The sequence below is a fragment of the Odontesthes bonariensis genome, chromosome 6 (assembly GCF_027942865.1).
Source record: "Odontesthes bonariensis isolate fOdoBon6 chromosome 6, fOdoBon6.hap1, whole genome shotgun sequence".
NCBI classification, from domain to species: Eukaryota; Metazoa; Chordata; class Actinopteri; order Atheriniformes; family Atherinopsidae; genus Odontesthes; species Odontesthes bonariensis.
Window position 1 is genome coordinate 18,713,944 of NC_134511.1, and position 16,793 is coordinate 18,730,736.

The window sequence follows — 16,793 nt, forward strand, 5'->3', positions numbered from 1 at the left end:
TTCTTTAACTACGTTTTCTTGTTTGTCAAGGGTGAGACCACATGAGAAGAAAGCCTACCGCTCTTTTTTCTCCTTTAAAAAAAAACCTGTCAGGCTGTAGTAACTTGTCCATCAATGCAAATACTTCAGAATGAAGAACCCCTTTTCAGAGTCTGCACCACATGATGAACTGAGAACCATCATAGTTAATATCACTCCATTTGTAAGGACTTTATACTTTCTACATCATACCAGACATTGTCTGATTATTGTCTGTTTTTCACAAAGGGTGGTCTGGTGTTTTTTTTTTTTTTTTTTATAAGGCTGGTTTTGATAGCTCAAACTAAATGCAATGAGTGATTTCTGCTGCCACCTTGTGGTTGATCTTTGTCATTACATCAGTTTACGTCCATTGGTCCAATCACTGCTTCCAGAACCGGGGGGAGTTGTGCATTTTTGTGACAAAAAGCTGCAGTTAGCCAGAATTTGTTGTAATTATAATTCTAATATGAATACATGATCATCTTTCTTTGTTTTCGTCTTGGGCAGTTTTAACGAAAGCGGAACCATTGTCGCAGCTTCAGGATTACAACGGAGTCTAGCCGGTGTGGCACGATATCAAATACAACAGCGGAGCTCAGGAGTGGACGTTCTGAGAAAACTTTGACCATCTGCAGTTTTAGAAATAACACGATCGTGACTTAATCATGTGTTTGTAACTTTAAGCTACTGGGGCTTCTTCTTCTGTGGTTACGATTAAAACAGGTAGGAGGGAAAGTGTCCTGGCTGGCTGTTTTAAATATCTGAAATTTACTGTTCTGTTGTGCGAGTGAATTGATATTACTTCACGTTCTCTGTGTTATTTAGGTTTGTAATCATATTTTCAAGTACATAATAACTAAACATTGAATTGCTCTTATTTCCTTGTTTTGTTTATCATAACAATATTTAACATGCGCACTCACACACACACACACACACAAACACAACAACTACTTGAATAATTTCTTCAGTTCCAACTTGTGTGCTTGAAGAAAAACTTTATTTCCATTGGATGACATGGAGGAGGAAGATGACTGTCCCGAGTTGGTGCCCATAGACACCCAGTGTGGTCGCCCTGATCAGCAGATACCTGTCACCATCATCACAGGCTACCTGGGTAAGATCTGCACTTGCAGCTTTAATGAGCTTATAAATGAGATTATAGTTTCCAACAAAGCAGTTGGGTGTTGGTCATTGACATGTGAATGTACTCATGTCTTACACCATGAGTACATTCATATGTCAATACTATGATTCTCTACATGTTTCTTTACAGGCGCTGGGAAGACCACACTCCTGAACTACATCTTAACAGAGCAACACAACAAGCGGATTGCTGTCATTCTCAATGAATTTGGAGAAGGTAAACTGATAATGCTCTTAAGATCCATCAAAAGTGGTGGTCATTTGAATTGACTACCCAGGCCAACAAAAAAATCGTGTTAAAAATTGTGTTTGTCTGATAAACCTGCCGTCAGGTGAGTGATTTCCTTTTCTTTTTATGTGCTCTGTTGTTTCCTCGGCTTACCACAAGAGAGCAGCATCATAACAAACATCAACAACAAGAGAGAAAAAAAACACATGTATTTAGTGTTAAGAGACTACACATTCTGATTCTTTGGTAGGAATTGCTCTGTCTTTGTCAGCAGATCTTTATTCTGGTTGTTCTTCTGCAGGTAGCGCTCTGGAGAAGTCCCTTGCTGTGAGCCAGGCTGGAGAGCTGTATGAGGAGTGGCTGGAATTGAGAAATGGCTGCCTGTGTTGCTCTGTCAAGTATGTGAAGTATCTACTGTCCATTTAGTGCTACAATATTAACTTATATCAATTTAGATTTTTTATTTTTTTTTCTCTTTTTAATACGGCACAGTTTAAATTCCAAAGTAATGCCTCACCTTTTACATGCCTTTATCAATTGTTGTGGTAATAAGGATATATTCTTTTATTGTGAATATAGTTAAAAATAACTAAAATAAATATCTTTAATATTTTAAGCAAGGTAGCTTTTTTGTCTATCGCTCAAAGTAAAAAACTAGCCTAACACCCCCTTTTTTGAAGCGTCACAGCTTGTAAATAGATTATGTTGCAGCAAAGAATCTCATTAGTTCTTTTTTAGGGGATTTCCTTCCTGCAAAAGGCTTCTACCTCTGTGAGTGATTATTGAGCTGTGTTGAATGCATTGCTCTCAGGAGGCCTCTGCAGATTTCCAATTAGGTTTACTTGTTGAAATGTGTGAGTCACAGTAAAACCTTTAGCTCTTATCTTAGTTTGTCCGATTTGTATTAGAGTGTGTATTACCCTGTTATGGAAGCCAACCTATTGTCATCAGCTTTTTATTTATTTTTCACTGACAATGTGAGGTTTACATCAAGAATTTTGCTGATATATAATTGAATTAATTCCTCCATGTACGGGTGAATTATTCCCTCTGGCAGTGGCTGCAACGCAAGCCCAAAACATGAGTAATCCACACCCATGTTTAATGGTTAGAGAGGTGTGCTCTTTTCCATGAAATTGTGTGACATCTCTTCTCCTCACATAAAGAAAATCACTTGTTTTAAAAAGGCTAAAGCTTGTTTTCACAGACCTAAGTAGAGAACAGCAAAAGTAATAAAAATGAGGAGATGTGTCCAAACGTTTGACTTCTGCTGTGTGTCTCGTGTTCAGTTCTCTGGTTGTATTCCTAACCATTAGTTGTTTCTTTTTTTGTCAGGGACAATGGTCTTAAAGCCATTGAAAACCTGATGGAGAAGAAAGGAAAGTTTGACTATATTCTGTTAGAAACTACAGGACTCGCTGATCCAGGTAATAAACATTCAGCGTAAGAAGAATATGACTCATCGTGTAAACCTGTATTTGATTATAAAGTGTTCAATCTTTGACAGCAAATTGGCAGATATTTGCTCCCTGTGAAATCCTCTCCAGCTGTTTTGTGTTGACTGGATGCAATCAGCATGACTTGGTTCTTCCACCCGCCACACACACAGACACACACTCATGCAGCACATGTCAAAGACATTCAACATTCAGCTGGAGCCTTCCGTTTCAAATAAGACAAAAATTCACATCATCCTGTGTGCAATGCCCAATTGTTTTAAATGAAGTTTTTGTAAGTGGTCTCACAGTAGGCCTCTGTTGTTGTTTCTGTATGCTGCAGTCAACACTTTTGGTCGTTATTTTTACACTGCTTCTTTTTAACTTAGCAGAACCACATCCAAAACTGACCAACCTCTGCAAATGGCTGATTTTTACTTGCCAAAGTCATGCGGACAAAATTCTAAGAGATGTCTAAAACTGTTGTTTTTAAAGGCCAAGTAGACCATTTTAATTGCTCACAAACTAGTCAACAAAATTGAAATGTATACTGGGATCAGTGACACACTTCTGGGGAAAATTCTAATTTCAGTTTGATATTTCCACTTTAGGATTTTGTATAAGGAATTTATTTTTACATTACACAGTGCAAAGAATGCGACTAGGTGTGTTTTCCACAAATGCAGCACTGATGAGTAAGAATGATAACAGAGCCAAAGTAAGATGATGATAAACAATAGAATAAAGCTGGAACAGAATTGAAAGTTAAATGTAATATCTCTTGAAATTTAAAATTTCTAAAACTGTGATTTCTTTTTAGAAATAAGGTGTACAGGTATTAGATTGAAGAAAACCCATTCACACCCTTTGCTATGAAGTCCCTAAATAAATTCTGGAGCTACCAGTGATCTTTAGAAGTCACGTACAGTAATTAGTTACAGAAGGCCCACCTGCGTGCAGTCTCATGATGTCACATGATCTCAAAAGGCAACACCAAGCGAGAAACACTGTGAAGACCAAGGAGCCCTGCCAAACAGGCCAGGGACAAAGTTGTGGAGAAGTACAGATCAGGGTTGGATTATAATGATACACCTGAAACTTTGATAATCCAATGGAGCACCATTAAATTCATCATCACAAAATATACCACAGCAAGCCTGCCTAGAGAGGGCCTTCCACCAAAACTCGCAGATCGGACAAGAAGGGCAGTTATCAGGGAGGTAACAAAGAGACCAAAGGTCGCCCTGAAGAATCTGGAAAACTCCATAGACAAGACTGATGTATATATCCAAAGGACCACTTTTAGCTGTACACTCCACAGACTTGGGCTCTAGTGTCAGAAAAAAAGCTAAAAGGCATTTTCGGGGGACTCACCAAACATAAGGAAGAAGATCCTGTAGTCAGATGAGACTAAAGCTGAACTATTTGGTCATTGAGGAAAAGGCGTTGTCTGACGTAAACCCAACATCTCTCATCCCCTCAATAACACCATGCCCACTGTGAAGCACAGTGGTGGCAGCATCATGCTGTGGGGATATTCTTCATCAGCGGGTACTGGGAAACTGGTCATAATTAAGGGGATGATGCTAAAAACATGGGAATTCGTGTACGAAAAGTTGTTTTAGTCTACCAGAAATCTGGGACGGAGACGGAGGTTATGCAACCTCAACTTTTATTAAATTTAATTTGTTAAGGGACATTCAGAGACGGCTAAAGGAATCTCACTGTTTGTTCTCTCGGATGTGAATCCGGAAATCGCTATCAGGTTATCACAGAGCGATCGGTGTGATGATTGCGGTGCATCGTTAAGTGACAGGTGTCAAGAGGCAGACAGCCACCACTCAGCTTCTCAGTCAGAGCCAGCGGAGCGTCATCAGAATGGGCCTGTCCACACATCTCCCCCACGTCATTGGCTTGTTATCGACCAAGACAGCCTGTCAATCATATAGTCTCCCCGGGGGGGTTCTCTTCTTCCATTCAGGAAAAGGTTGGATGAGTTATGTGAAACATGTCACCCGAAAACTGTGCTTTCATTACACATCTGTCAAATATTTACAATGCTCTCTTATTCTCGCTCGACAGTTTGACAAAAGCGCATTATGTGTACAAGCTGTGGATGGCATGACAACAGAGGGCCTTGTAATAACCATGTCCACAGCAAATTGGAAACAAACCAAATGTACCAGGGGGACAAAAAACAATTGAAAACTTCTTATATTGGTTTTATCTGATCCTCAGAGCTCAGGCTGAAAAATAAAAAGTCTTTGGATGTGGATGTCACTAGATATATTTATGAATATAAATAAGCACACATCAAGTAATCAACCATCACTTCAAGTAAAAACTGAATGAAATGACAGATTTCCTGGTTTCAGCATGGGTCACAGGCACAGTTGAGCTAAGGTTAAAGTTCGACCTGGACATTTAATTGGGCCACCGTCCTTGTCCTAATATGCATGCATGGGACGGGAGGGGTGTCCAGCACCATGCTGCTGTGCGTGGACTGTGTGACGAAACGTTACAAACATACTGTCGATTCCAACTTTCTCTTTGGGCGATCGTTTTACATACGAGTATAGCCCGATTCACCGCGCAGACGTTGTCTTTAGGTTCCTTGAATTGTGAATCGATCAGGTATCATTGTGGTTGCAAAATCGGGATTTTATTAAAGCAGAGCGAAAACAGAGTGAGTCGTATTAATTGGCTGCTTCTCAGTCCAAACGGACAGCTTTATTTGGCTTTATATTGGCTGGATTGATATACACTCAAAAAAAGATGTACAGAGCATCTCGGCCCTATATAAGTGCAGTTGAGCGTTTGCACACAGGAGCGATTCAACCTCCAACCACACTGTCTGGGTGTGTTGGTCTGGTTTTGAGAAGTGCGATTTCACAAGATTTGATTCAGACTAAGGTGTTTACATGCATTTTAAAAAGTCCAGGCCAAGAATGAGTTTTTCTTCGTATCATATAAATACGCTTAGTGTCTCAACTATGAGGAGTTGCTTCCTGCCTTGTTAATTCAACTTTTTGGGGTTTTGGTCAAACAAAGCAAGCTCTCCAAAAGAAATGTTTAAAATTTCTGAAGGCTTTTTAGATTAAAATTCTTTATTGATCAATTGAAAAGAATAACCTGCTATTGTGAGTTTGTGGGTACACGCAACTGCAAACCATAAAATCTGCACAGCGGCTGTGTCAGACGAACGACTGTAATAGATTATTTGGGGTTTTGGGACTTTGAACATTTTTCAAGTCTGCCAGGAGCTTCACTTTGTTGTCAGCTTTGTTTATTTTTTCAAAGAACAGTCAATACAGAAGTTAATAAAGTTGAGAATTTGACCTTCAGCTTCCAGCTGTGGCATATTTGTCCTCCAATTTTGAGCTAAATGAACTCTAACATGCCAACTTCTCTTGGTAGGAGCTGTGGCCTCCATGTTCTGGGTTGATGCAGAGCTTGGCAGTGACATCTATTTGGACGGTAAGAGCTTTGACGTGTGTTCTCATCCTTCATGTTTCGGTTTTTGTGCCACTTTGAGAGGCTTTAACTTCTTTACAAAGTCACTGATTAGCTCGAAAATACCAGCACTGATCAGACTTTCTAAGCAAATGTAATCAGGTGTAGCACGGCCACAATTTTAACTTTGATTTTCTAAACTTTATGTTGTTACTGTTCCTGCAATATGGGCTCTAATGTCATTGCTAAGCCAATAGAAGCCTCATTACAATTGTCCAGTCGTGAGGAGACGCCACATTGAACTTGCTAAAGTGGTGTATGCCTTGTTTGTAGAGGTGACGTATTTTCTTATCCATTTATATCTGCTGTTTGGGAATGTGTGTGTGTTTGAATGAATGGTGCCCTTCTCTTCCCACTGAATGCTCAGCTGTCTCCTCTGTTGTGACAGGCTAACTTACCTAAAGTGCTGTTTGAATTATACAGAGAAAGTGGCACAGACAGATGGGGCCGAACGGCAAAAGGCAAGAGAGTGGGCACAAATAGTGACGCTTCCTTCCAGCTATTAATCCTTTTTGTTCATCTACTGTAGGCATCGTCACTGTTATTGACGCCAAGTACGGGCAACAGGTATGTTATAAGAATTTTAAAAAGTACCTGGTAGTAAAACAGTTGGTCAAAGTGGATCAAATGATCAGCAAAAAATGAACCTACAATAGATGTAGTTGCTCTCCATTCTTATGGCTCTTAACTGAACTGTTTTTAGATTTTTGTCTGTTTGAACTGTAGAAATTGGGACGTCTTACAGTCTGTATCAGTCAGTATGGAAATAATGGAAACAATAGTGATAGTTGCAGCTTTAATCGTGCAGGCAAAGCATATTAGCAGAATTTCCTCGTGAGCAGTAGCAAAACAATTGTGACTTTAAAGCTTTGAGATCTCTCAGTGAACAGACGCATCCTGCCCTCTCTGCGGTGCTCTGAAAGAACGGGAGCGTTGACACATAGATAATGGGTTCTCATTTGGAGGTGTCATGCTCGGTGAAGTGACACATCTCGTGGCCTTTGAGCTCTTCAGTCCTCACAGTGCGGAGAGGCAAGGTGAAGGAATTCCGGACAGAAAGAGGGGAGGGACGTAACTCATAGTGACGGAGTAATTGATATCAGAGGTGTGATGTTGTAATGGGACTGTCACATCCACTCACCTGCCGCGTCAAACGCCTATCTGTCTAAAAATATATTAATTCCAGCCCATCTGAAAAGCTGTTTTTCTCTTAATGCAAAATATGTTAAATAAAATCCGCTGTCCGCAATCCATCGAGTTTTATTTAAATATTTTTTGGTCATTCAGAGATAAAGCTGTGGCGAACCAGGCGGTGACAGATTCCTCTCAGGTTGACAATCAGGGGTCAGGATCCAGATTAACACCCCTTGCGCTGCCTGTTATTACATATTGAACTGTTTTGGAAGATGCAGCTTTGCCTGCGTGGGCTTAAGACACAAAGAAAAAGGAAAAAAGAAGATCTCCTGTGGTTTCATGTCTAAAGAGTTGACAACAGATTAAAGTTCGAATGAGGCTGCTCTTTTTAAACTAAAGCGTTAATGTTTGTGTTGTGTGTTGAACATGTTTGCGTTTTTTGTAATGACATGCCTAAATGAGGAAGCGTAACTTGTGTCCGTTCTCCCCACTTTTCATAGCAACTAGCAGAAGAAAAAGCAGACGGGCTCCTCAATGAAGCTGCCAGGTAAAGTTTTTAAACACATGTCAACAAATGAGGTATGATGCATTGTTTTCTGCAAAAGACAGTCACTGTGGATGTAGTTTTATTCTATTCTTCATTACTTAAGTGGTGTCCACAGCACAGGTCATAATTTCTGTGGGCGTTCTTTTCATTTGTCCGTCTCTCTCCCAGTTTGTCACTTGTAGCAGATGTGTGGTTGCTGAGCAAATACACTGAAAAAGAGACGAGCTGCATGACCTTTTGCATTCTTTGTCGCTGTTTGTCTTTTCACCTCTAAACTAAACAGTGCTCAGCTCCCACTTGAGTTTGGCATTTGCCGCGTTTCTTACGGCCGCTCATTAGGGCTCATACACATCAATACAGCTGCAAACAAGAATGTGTGTTGTCCTGATTTTAGTATTTTTACAAGTGGTCATCCTAATATCTGGCACCGAAGGAGGACTGGAAGCACTTATTTACCCCTTTTTTCTTTTTTAATATCTTCCCAGGCAGATTGCTATTGCTGATTTGACCATTATCAACAAGACAGACCTTGTGAGTGAGGATGAATTAAACCAAGTCAGAGACACTGTCAGGTCAATATAACGTAATTACTACTTACAATTCACCCTCTTATCCATCTGTTGAGTGGATAGGGTGTTGCAGTTTACTATGATCCAACTTTTTCTTTCACCCTCAGGTCTATAAATGGTCTTGTCAAGATTCTAGAAACCCAGAGGTCAAGGTGAGTAACTTTCTCCAAACAAATGAGAGGTAATTTTGTGAGATAAGGTTAAGTAGCTTTCTGTGGCCCAGGCATCCTGCTGAGTTGGGCGTAACCTCTGCTCAGATCTTTGTATCAAAGATGAAGCGCTTCAGACGTGCACATAAACAAACACAAAGTGCTGCACTCTGGGTAAACATCAAACCTGCGTCGGTGTCCAGTTACCCACAAGTCTTTGCTCTCTGACCTGAGGACTTTGGCCCGACAAGGTGGCATATGTGTGAATGTGCGTGCGTCCAAATATGTGTGCGCATGCACACTCCGTTTTAGCGTGTTGCGTGTTATTGGGGGCCTAACACAAAGCAGTGTGAATGAAAGGTCTGGACGTGTTTGGGCTCCGCTTTGCCCTCCTGCAGAGTTCAGACCAGGGTGTGCAGATGAAAGACTGTGCAGAGGGGGTTAATTGAAAAAACATTGCAAAAACATTTAGCCCGAGTCAGTCCATTTTGTTGCCTTTAAAGTTGGTTTGTGGTAAATGCTAAAGCTTTTTGCACAAAGCTTTGTCCACTGTGAGATGGTGCGATTTTGAATAAGACTGAACGGTAAAATAAAGTGATCCTCTCTCGCAGGGTGGATCTCTCTGAAGTGCTTGATCTGCATTCCTTCGACAGTAAGGATGGAACGAGGTGAGTTTTGGTTTAACAAAGTCCAAAGTAAAGTCCACGGTATAACAAAATATGTAAACGGGTCCATTTTTTTCATGGATATACCCCAAAAATTGTCTTTGACATCAAAAAGTTATTTTTTTATGTAATGGATCCTTATAAATATATATATATATATATATATATATATATATATATATATATATGATTTTACATTTACTGTAATTTGTCATTTTATTTCCTAAAGACTTATTTTGAAAAAAGAGCCCAAATTGGATTTTTGAATTTTTTTTAATAGTAGCACACTGGTTCAACTCATTGTAAGAAAAAAATGTTTTTCTTGATGTTGTCATGATTTTAGTTCCATCAAGCCACGTGCGTCCAGCATTTTGGTATTGATCACCTAAATATGATAACAACATTTAAAGGAAAATGTCACAGCTGAAACTGAAATGCACCTCTGACACACTTTTGGAATGTATTCTCTGCAGTTTCCTACTACGGTAATCTTGAATTGCTTATCAGTTGGCTTGTGTAGCATTGTCGCTTATAGTCTTGCGTTTAAAACTCGCAGTAAATGATAAAATCCTGATTTAGCTTTTGTTTCGACTTTGTTTGCCCAGCAGTCTTTGATGCTGCTGCTATGTTTCTCCCTAATTAAGACTCTTTTATTGAGCGTCGCCCTGTTACACCACAGGATGGTCATCATATTGTATCCCCTGCAGAATGTCAATCTCATGAATAGAATCTGTGTTCATCCCTTCATTTGAATGAACCGGCCGGCGTGTTAAAGCTCTCTTACATGCCCTGAATCAGTGTCTCTTGACCAGCTGCAGAGGATTAGAGCTGTGTGTGTCCACGGGCTCCCGAGGAGTTCCCCTTGTCCCAACAGATAGCTTCTTTCGCCCTTCCTTTGAGTCTCGGCCCCTCCTCCCCAGAGTCCCATGCTGGCTGTTTGAAGCGGCCCCCTGCCGCTCTGCCTGTGTGGCACTAACAGCACGCAGGATTCAAGCAGCTGGACACAACATTTAGCCTCCTTGTGAGGTCAGGGAGAAGTGGGGGAACAAGGGGTAATAGTTTGTTTGGAGGTGGTTGTGGGTGTCCTGTAGGATTTAATAGCCATTTCTAAAGCCTTTGCAAGTCCATTTAGTATAGTGTCATTAAGCACTAACACAACTATGAGATCAAACACAAAGAAAAAACTTCTTCTGTTCTTCTGTACAAAAGAAAAAGGAGGCAGATAGAGTAATTATAAAAGTAAAGTTTTAGGTTACTTAACTATTATCTAACCAGTAAAACCTCACTAGTAAAAACGCTAACAGCCAGCAGAAACCAGTCGGAGACAAACAACAAATGCTAAACAAGAAGTTGCCACAAAATCTGAATTGTCGGCGGATTTGTAACAATAATAAGTACAGCTTCAAGGTTTGATTAGATTCTATTAAGGAAAACAGAAATCGCATTAACACGAAAATCCCTCTGCGATGATGCAAACAAAGACAGTGCTGCTTTTTCCACTTTGACGTGTTCACACTGCTCTTTCTTTTACACATGATATAATGGTGCACAGAGGACACCCTCGTTATGATGCCTGTCTTTGCTTAGTCGTCTGACCAAACTGAGGAGGGGTAGTGCTGAATTGCTCTGTGCTTCCAAACAGCATCCCATTGTTGCCAAATCAGTCGAGGGACAACAGCGCTGGTGTCTACAGCAGCATGTTCGTTCGGGCGTGCTGACTCTCCCTCGTATGCATTCGTTTCAGCCCTGTGGCTGTCTCAGTTTTGGTCTCCCACACCTTACAAACAGAACAGTGAGATGCAATAGTCCTGCCTAGAAGCTTTTTGACTTGTGACTCTCAATGACTCTAATGTCCGCCAGCTGTGGCTCTTTTCAATCAAAAAATGTCCTTCCAGTTATGTCATATCTAAGAGTCGTGAAGAGGTGAGCTCAGCTAGTAATTCACAAGAAGAAATAAAAACACAAAAAATGACTGGGACTTCTGCTCTTTGGCAGTGTTTTTTCTGATCTTCTAACTGATAATCATCTTATTGTTCTTCTGATTTATCCCACAGTCCTTTATGACAGTCCTAGCCTATAGGATGGAAACTGCTGGCAAATGGAATCCAGATAAAATCACATCGCTTATCTAAAACAGTTTAAGAACTAGCTCATAAAGATTTTCAAAAGCATACACACAGCACGATATCATGTTAATAAATGCCAACTGATACTTTCTGGAGGAAGCTTTGATCCTCCAACATTTGCAGAAAGACATTGCATAGTTTCTATAAGTCTATAGTGGAGAGTGCAATCAGCTTTGCAGCCACCTTTTTGACTGTGCTGTTGCTGTTGTGTGACGTTGTCTAAAAGTTAGTCGAATGGTGATTATTATTTTTTTTTGTCTAATGCATCTGTTATGAAATCAGTAGCAAGTCTGGAAATGCTTTTAGTGCAAGTGGACATGCAGTCTTAATGTACTGAAATTCAGTCACAATTTCATATATGTTTAGCCATCTGACAAAAGAATCTTAGAATTATGTGAATGAGAGGAGTGTTATCTGAAATCCAGCTGTATTAATATACAGTTATTCTGGACTGTTTTCACAAAAACATGGAACTTTTTAGCAGAACCATTTGAGTTTATTTGGGTGTATACATGCAGATGTGATTCAGTCCCCAGTTGCAATATGTGGATGTGTCAGTCCAGTTTGGAAAAGCTTGGTTTTGGCCTGACTAGCAAGAGAACATGTTTTTATCTAGTGTCTTGTAAACATCCTTAGTTATTCATAGGAGTTGAACAAACTAATATTAAAGAACGCTGGTTCTGTGTTGGGGACTGCTCTGGAGCCCCTTGAATTGATTATGCCAAAAGGAAAACTGCACAAATTACTCAACATAATGGACAACATTGCTCACCCTCTAAATAATTTAGTGACTAAACAACAAACTGTGTTCAGTCGGGGACTTCTTGAGTTCAGCTGTGACAAATAATGTTATAGCAGGTCATTCCTCCTCACAGCAATAACTCGACACGATGACTTTTGTTTTTTACAATGATTAGTACGTTATTTCTTTTATTCTGGATTTAATCAATCATTAATCTATGAAATTCAACTGATACAAATTGCAAATGCAGCTACAGAAAGGGTGAAAAAAAACTATCTCACATTTGGAGGTGAAAGTTTTTTTGCCTTTTTATTTAAGGGCTTTTGGTGCACTGCATGTGGTAAAAAGTAATAACTGCACCATGATGATTTTAAAAAAAAAAAAAATTTAAAACTGAAATCTGTCAGAAAAAAACCCCATCATGGTTTCTCATCATTTCTCTCACCTGTTAGGCTTGCTGAGAAGCTCCAGCTTGTAAAACCTATGGGACCACATCTTGACAAGGTATGAGTGCTCTGAACTGAATTTAGCCTTGGCACCTCTGTGAGGTTTTCTTATTTTGTTTGCTAATTTATTTCAACACATCATTTCCTACAGGATAAAGGGGCATGCATTCTCCTCAGGCTAAAACTGTGCTTTGCATTCCCCCGGGCTGCGACACTGTAGTGAAAACTCCCTCCCTGCTTTGCTTTTTGTGTTGAGATCAACTTGAAGCTGTTTGATGTTTTACAAAATAGAGCCAATCTGGGTCATACACAACTGATACATTGAAGGCTTTTTGACTTAATGTCGACCGGGTGTTGGCTAGACTGGCTAGAATTGTGGCTGCATATTATGGCTTTTCAGTTGTTTGAATTTAACCAAGCATGTCGAATGGAAATTTGAGCCCCTCTTTATGAAGTTTTTTTGGGGAAAAAACAATTCATCCTCAATTTTAGGCAGCTGTCCTGTCAGTTTCTTTAATATAAGACAGTAAAACCATTTCTCCCAGGATAAGTTTCAGACCATTTCAGTAATCGTTTTCATCAAGTATCAGATGAACTGGCTCCCCGCAGCAATTAGGCTTCATACCGTCTTCAGTTGTTCTTTATACCCGGGAACTTTTATCACAGGATGAGGAGAGATGAGGGTTATTTGTGTGGGCAAATAACAGCATTGTTGTCTGTTTTCTCTCAGGTTTTTTTCCCGCATGAAGCTCTACTGTCCTTCAGACCCCCCTCCCACCACCACACACACATAGACGCTCAATGCCCCCACCCTCTTCTCGCTCTTTTCATGTAAATGAGAATGCTGTTTTTCTGTTGTTATACCAAATGACAAGGAAGTGTGTAACCTTAACACTTAAACACAAAACCCCCAAATATCTGCAAAGTGCCCTTTTAATGCCGTGAGGAAGTTTTTCAGAGGAGGGGCTGCACACGTGTGAAGAGAGGAATAAAGAGGGGAGGGTTTCACGTGCCACAAGGAGCCGTGTTTTTTGTCACGTTCGTTGGCAAAATCATCAGCCGGGGCATAAAAAACAATGCTGCTTTTGTTAAGCAGATGCAATGAATTGGTTAGTTTCGATAAACTGAAAATGTGTATGAAAATGAGTTTTTTATATTTGTTGCCACTTATCATCTGGGCATAAAGATAAAAGTCCTAAACTGTAAAAGTAGCGGTGCAGGGTTGTTACTTTTTGTACTTAACAGACTGTTACAGGTCTGCATTTCATAGATAAATATTGTTGTTTTTCCTTGATAGTTACTAGTTACATGTTCAATCAGCATTATACAGAAGAATGTGCGGGCTCTCGACATTCAAAGCATTTTTAATGTGTTTGCTTCAAATTTGATCTTAATATATATGAAAAGCATTGTGACTTCTTTGTGTGCTTCTGTTTTATTTTTGGTGGCGAAATGCCAGATTTTTTTTTTTAAACCACAAAATTGTCGATAGTTTGTGTAGTAAGTATTTTGTTATATTTTGTGTGTCTGCTGCAGAGCATTTTAACGGTGACATTCGAGGTGACTGGAGATCTCTCTGAGGATGCCTTGAATTCTTTCATCCAAGTAAAAGACACTTTCTTTCAGATCCCTGTAGTCATAACTGATTATCTCCAATACGGCAAGAGCCTTTGAAAAGTAAACACCTGTTTTCCACTGTCTCAGGATCTGCTTTGGGAAAAGAAGTTCCGTAACAAACAGGGAGAACCCATGACTGTCATCCGGTCAAAGGTACAGCAGAGCACAATAGTTCCCCGCAGGCTCCAATGATAAATAACACAGGCTTTGTTATCTATTGATCAGTTAAATGCTTAATTTGATGGTGGTTAATGTGTCACTCGTGACATGTGTGTTTACAGGGGATAGTTTCATTTGCCGGTAAAGCCCACCAAGTGATGCTGCAGGGGGTCCACGAGCTGTACGAGCTCAATGATACTCCGCAGCTTTGGGAGGAGAACCAACGCATCAACAGGCTGGTCTTCATAGGTGCGCGCATATACCATGACATGCACTCACAAACACACACACACAAGCTGCACAGTTATCCTAATAAATTCGTTGCACTGTTTTTCATTAATTCTGCAGCCCATCTCAAACACTAACCCTAACTCTCAACTCAAACTTTATTCACACATTAGCCTTAACCCTATCCAGAACCCCAGAAATGATGCTCTGCCTCGTTAGGTCCACGCTTTTGTCCCAATAAAGACGACTGGTCCTTAAAAGGCAACTGATTATACCAATACACATCCATATAGTGAAACAAAAACAAGAACACCCGTTCCCCTAAATGCGTACCAGCCAATGTAATGATGTCTCTTTTATACAGTATTCACCAACTCCAACTTCACCAGTCATCATTTTTGTGTTGTTTGTGGGTGTATGTAGCCTTTTCTGATCATACTCTCTTTTGGCTCCTCTCTGTTTTGCAGGCAAGAACCTGGACAAGGAAGTTCTGCAGGAACATTTCATTTCTACCGTGGTGTTGGATGCAGGAAAAAATTAGAAGCCCTTCTCTCCTCTTCACAACAAACGCCTAAGTTGTGGCGCTGGCCATCGATAAAGCTGAGACTGTCCTTCAGACGTTGTTTTTGTTTCTGTGTGACCACGAGGTACATCTGAGGATGGCTAAAGATGACTGTGGTGTCACTATGGTAGATCAAGTTGTGATAATGCATCCCAGCCTTCTTAAAAACACTACAGTAAGGAAGGCTGTTTGGTCATTTTAAACGTGACCTCATTTTATGAATTCCAAAGTAAAAACAAAGATGTGTGCCCACACAAAGGCACCGCAAAGGTCAAGGATCAACACATAGCATTCGATCTATACAAAGATGGGTTGACAAATACTGCAACTATTGCAGGTTAGGAGTCTTAGTAGTGATACACACTCTGTAAGTGTATTATGGCATTGGGCTTGCAGTAGTCCTGCTAATGTTTGTGACTTATCAATCCTTTTGAGTTTAAATTATTCAGAATAAAGTTTTCTTCTGACAGTGGTATTCTGCACTTTTTAATATTATTTATCAAAGTCATTCTTTGCAAACTTGCCTTTTTCTTGCTGACAATACTCACGCATTAACATAACAGGGACAAAGAGTCATTGTGCCAAACTGGTAAGTTCACTGAAGGGTGAGAGGAATTAACATCTCAGCTTTCATTATGAAACCCATACAAGTTTTGTATCCAATGAACAGACTGTGATTTGAACAGAAGGTGTTTTAAACTATTTAAATAGACTATTTAAAAAAAAAAAAGTTTTAGCTTGTTCCCAAAGTAAATGTGTAATTAAAGTGCCATGTATTGTCTTCGAGGATTAGATTTCAGCTTGCATGATATTAACTGCAGTTGTTTTTGCAGTTTTGTGACGCTGTATCTGCTCATGCTGCTTACGTTTGTGTTTGTGAAGCTTGAGAAAAAAATAGTTTAGTCCCTTCCATACGCCTTTGTTAGTATAGTCAATTGAGAACCATCCCGGCTCACACACAGAAGGCCATCTCAGGTGAGGAAATAGGTGGAGTTGTCCCAGTTGGGTTATTTGCAATGGAGATGTTATAACAGCACGGTTTTAGCGCGTATCCGCTGTTGGACCAGTTTGCTTTGAGGAGGGCTGTGCTCATTCATCGCGGGTCGTAAAGCCAGAGCTGAGTCCAAAGCGCAGAGCCCGTCATGCAGCTGAGCCGTTTCCTTCTCGATTCTGATGCTGATGGCCTCGTTAAGGCGACTATTGCCTCTTTTCTCTGCTGACTGCGGGAAGCCCTACCACGGCCATTTTCATGTTCACACCACCCGCGGGCATTCAGAGGTGACAAACTAAACGAACCCTTGAGGGGGTGCCACAGGAAAACCTTGGTTTATTATCACGAGTTAGGTGTGGTGTTATAAATCCCCCTGAACATCACACGTCTGACTACGCTGCTGTACTATTTGTGATATATATAATGTATAATATACTGCTCTGCCTAGGACGGTAACTTAATTTTATGCATACCGGCTGTTACTGTTTGAGTCTTTGGTGCAGGGTTGTAAAA

At 40.2% G+C, this 16,793-nt stretch overlaps 1 protein-coding gene across 2 annotated transcripts; it reads left to right on the forward strand.

Annotated features, from left to right (window-relative positions):
• The first annotated feature begins 495 nt into the window (after positions 1 to 495).
• Positions 496 to 15,764, forward strand: cbwd (COBW domain containing). Of its 2 annotated transcripts, none has more exons than XM_075467749.1 (16): positions 496 to 744; positions 993 to 1,138; positions 1,298 to 1,384; positions 1,698 to 1,794; positions 2,732 to 2,823; positions 6,250 to 6,309; positions 6,875 to 6,912; positions 7,980 to 8,026; positions 8,512 to 8,598; positions 8,703 to 8,747; positions 9,356 to 9,412; positions 12,730 to 12,781; positions 14,260 to 14,328; positions 14,428 to 14,493; positions 14,622 to 14,748; positions 15,195 to 15,764. In XM_075467749.1, the coding sequence occupies exons 2-16, from the start codon at positions 1,039 to 1,041 to the stop codon at positions 15,266 to 15,268; spliced, it is 1,098 nt and encodes a 365-aa protein (XP_075323864.1). In that variant the 5' UTR covers positions 496 to 744; positions 993 to 1,038; the 3' UTR covers positions 15,269 to 15,764. The 2 variants fall into 2 exon arrangements, with proteins under 2 accessions (XP_075323864.1, XP_075323863.1); XM_075467748.1 differs by having other exon boundaries at positions 498 to 744; positions 1,014 to 1,138.
• The last annotated feature ends 1,029 nt before the right edge of the window (positions 15,765 to 16,793 follow it).

What these genes read in the sequence shown, in the direction of transcription:
- cbwd (XM_075467749.1), top strand. Translation starts at nt 1,039, where the DNA reads ATGGAGGAGGAAGATGACTGTCCCGAGTTGGTGCCCATAGACACCCAG. An exon ending in ACGCCAAGTACGGGCAACAG is followed by an intron (nt 6,913 to 7,979) that starts GTATGTTATAAG and finishes CACTTTTCATAG; the next exon opens with CAACTAGCAGAAGAAAAAGC. An exon ending in CTAGAAACCCAGAGGTCAAG is followed by an intron (nt 8,748 to 9,355) that starts GTGAGTAACTTT and finishes CCTCTCTCGCAG; the next exon opens with GGTGGATCTCTCTGAAGTGC.